Source organism: Triticum aestivum, chromosome 2B (genome assembly GCF_018294505.1).
Source record: "Triticum aestivum cultivar Chinese Spring chromosome 2B, IWGSC CS RefSeq v2.1, whole genome shotgun sequence".
In the NCBI taxonomy this organism is placed as follows: Eukaryota; Viridiplantae; Streptophyta; class Magnoliopsida; order Poales; family Poaceae; genus Triticum; species Triticum aestivum.
The window spans coordinates 96,031,964-96,034,946 of record NC_057798.1 but is presented as its reverse complement, the minus strand read 5'-3'; the positions used below and the strand labels follow the sequence as shown (position 1 = coordinate 96,034,946).

Here is a 2,983-nt window from a genome sequence, read left to right as displayed (position 1 = left end):
CGATTCTGAGTACATTGCCTTTGTCAAGGCCTATCTCAATGAGCAATTTCATACGTCTGATCTTAGTCCCCTTCGTTACTTTCTTGGGATTGAGATTTCCTCCACCTCTGATGACTTCTTTATTTCCCAAGAAAAATATATCCGAGATCTTCTTGCTCGTGCGGCTCTTAGTGATGAGCGCACTGTTGAGACTCTTATGGAGCTCAATGTTCACCTTCGTGTTTCTGATGGTGAGCCCTTGTCTGATTCAACGCGTTATTATCATCTTGTTGGGAGTCTTGTCTATCTTACTGCCACTCGTCCGGATATCTCCTACCCTGTCCATATTCCGAGTCAGTTTATTTCTGCTCCCACTTCAATTCACTGTAGTCACTTCCTTCGTGTTCTAAGACATCTTCGTAGCATAATCTCTCGCCGTCTCTTTTTTCCCGTTCCAGCTCGTTACAACTCCAGGCCTATCTGAATGCTATGTGGACTAGTGATCCTTCGGATCGCCATTCCATTTCTGCTTACTGTATTTTTCTTGGTGGTTCTCTCATTGCCTGGAAGACGAAGAAACAGTTTGCAATTCCCCGGTCAAGTGCCGAGGCTGAGTTGTGAGCTATGGCTCTTCCGATGGCAGAAGTGACTTGGTTACGATGGTTACCGAAGGATTTTGATGTTTTTGTTTCTACACCTACCATCCTCTTGTCACACAGTACAAGTGTCATCAGTATTGCACGGGACCTCGTAAAGCATGAGCTTACCAAGCATATTGGTGTTGACACTTCTTTTATGTATGCTGCTGTGCAAGATCATCTATACGCTGGTTTTGACCTTCTAATAACATTAAGTTGTTATTCTCCTAACATCAACAACTCATCGGGGGTAGCGGATGGCCAATAGATGGATGGTTGATTGATTTCAGGCTGTGACGTGCATGTTAATTTCCTATTGTTTGACAAGCTAATTTCTCCGTCCCAAAATAAGTGGCATCAGACGTGACCACGTCACTTATTTTGGGATAGAGGCACAAAATGTTGGGCATGACTTATTTTTCTTCTCATTATTCAAATATCTTTAGAAGAAATAGAATTATAGAAGAGGCCTCATTATAGAACTATGATCTGCCCCTGAATATCTAGATGGTCTGCCGATGGTAATCAGAGTGGGAGTTTATCAACACTTGGTCCCATCGACCCCTACTAAAATTTCCAAGGGAGTACTACAACGCGTTCACCCACCGTCATAAAAAAAGTCAAAAAATCCCCTCTTTATAAGCCCGCCGTTCCGCTCCTCCGCGCGCGCACGGGGCCGCGGAGCAACCCCACCCGCCCGCCCAATCACCCACCCACCCAATCAAGATCTAGCTCAGCTCAATCCCTGAGCCGGCCATGGCGGCCCGACCGCCGCCACCGTGCTTCTTCGCCTTCCTCAAGCACGGCGCCCTCCTCCCGGCGCGCCACGGCGGGCTCTTCCTGCCGCTCGTCGCGCTCACCGCGGCCCTCGCCGCGGCGCTCCTCCTCACCAACTCCCTCGCCGTGCAGCCCCTCGCCGCCGCCGCGCTGGTCGACGCCAGCGCCATCAGCCGCGCCGACCCGGCCGGCGCCGCGTACCCGGGCCTCGTCAGGGCGCTCAGGGGCGACCTCAGGCGGCTCCTGCTCGAGGTCGGCGCGTGCGTCCTCGCCGCGGTCGTCGTCGGGTCCGCCATCAAGATAGCCACCGTCTTCGCCGCCGTCAGGGTGTTCTCCTCCGGCGCCGATGACGACGCCACCGAGCGCCTCACCGTGTCCGCCGTCCTGGGCAGCGCGAGGGGCAACCTGTGGGGCCCCGTCGCGACCGTCGCCTTCGGGTACGTCCTTGAGGTGGCCTGCGTGGGCGCCATCGTCGCGCTGGCGCTGGCCACGGTCTACCTCCTGGAGCGCTCCCTGCTGCTCCTCTTCCTCGACGTGCTGCTCGTGCTCCTCGCGTCGCTCTTCCTGGTCTACCTCACCGTGGTCTGCGCGGTGGCGGTCGTGGTCTCGGCGGCGGAGCCGGGGCGGCACGGCGCGGCGGCGGTGTCCCGCGCGTGGCGGCTGATGGAGGGGAGGAGCGCGCGGGCGGCGCTCTACGTGGTCGCGACGTGCGCGCTCGGCGCCGCGGTGTCGCCGGTGTACACGCTGGCGCTGAGGTGGTGGCCGCGGAGCCCGTGCGCCGGGGTGGCCGCCGGGACCGCCTACGTGGCCCTGCTCGGCGCCGTGGAGGTGTTCTCCGTCGCGGCCGTCACGGCGTACTACTTCGAGTGCAGGGACAGCAAGGAGGAGGAGGAGGTGGTGGCAGCCCACAGATACAGATACGCCAAGCTGCCCAATGGAGATGCATGAATCAAATGCTTGATCAATTCATTCCCTTATTTTTGCTTGTCAATACATTGGATTAGGTATTTAGTAGAGATATACTCCACCATTGTTATGGTTTCAGCCACAAAAAATTTACTTGTACTATTAACAAAGAAAATACAGAAAGCAATTGCTCGAGCTAGTCCTCCCGAAAGAAATGTATTTGTGTTCTAGATACAGTGGAAATTTCCTCGCGGTCAAGAGCAATTTCCCGGACAATTCCTTCCCGGCGAATGTTCGCCAGTTAGCATTACCGTATACATAAAGTTATCCTTATCTCAGCAAGCATATGTATAGGGAGATACAAATCAGAAGAAATGGAAGATGACATGAACTACTGGCCCATCTTCACCCATACCACCATACAACTGCCTAACTAAAAAGGTCGTTGCCGTTTCGTTGTCACATTAAAATCCAGCGGGACAAAGACAGCCAATGCATCACAGAGTTGTACACTAATTAAGAAAGCCGATAAATAATTAAACCCGTGGAGACAAAGACAATAATATCCGGTCCTTGACAGGGAGGGAGTCCGGTACATGCTTAGCAACTGGGAGAGGAGCAAGGAAAGTTCAGGGGCTGTCAAACAAAGGCGGCAGGAATATTTCCTCGTGGAGCAAAGCACA

The 2,983-nt window shown here is 53.7% G+C and overlaps 1 protein-coding gene across 1 annotated transcript; it reads left to right on the top strand.

The window, feature by feature from the left end:
* Window positions 1–1,293: 1,293 nt before the first annotated feature.
* On the top strand, window positions 1,294–2,564 carry LOC123040611 (uncharacterized). Its single transcript, XM_044463404.1, has one exon. The coding sequence runs from the start codon at window positions 1,374–1,376 to the stop codon at window positions 2,340–2,342; it is 969 nt and encodes a 322-aa protein (XP_044319339.1). The 5' UTR covers window positions 1,294–1,373; the 3' UTR covers window positions 2,343–2,564.
* Window positions 2,565–2,983: the final 419 nt, after the last annotated feature.

Coding starts and splice junctions, on each gene's coding strand:
- LOC123040611 (XM_044463404.1), top strand. CDS start 1,374: ATGGCGGCCCGACCGCCGCCACCGTGCTTCTTCGCCTTCCTCAAGCAC.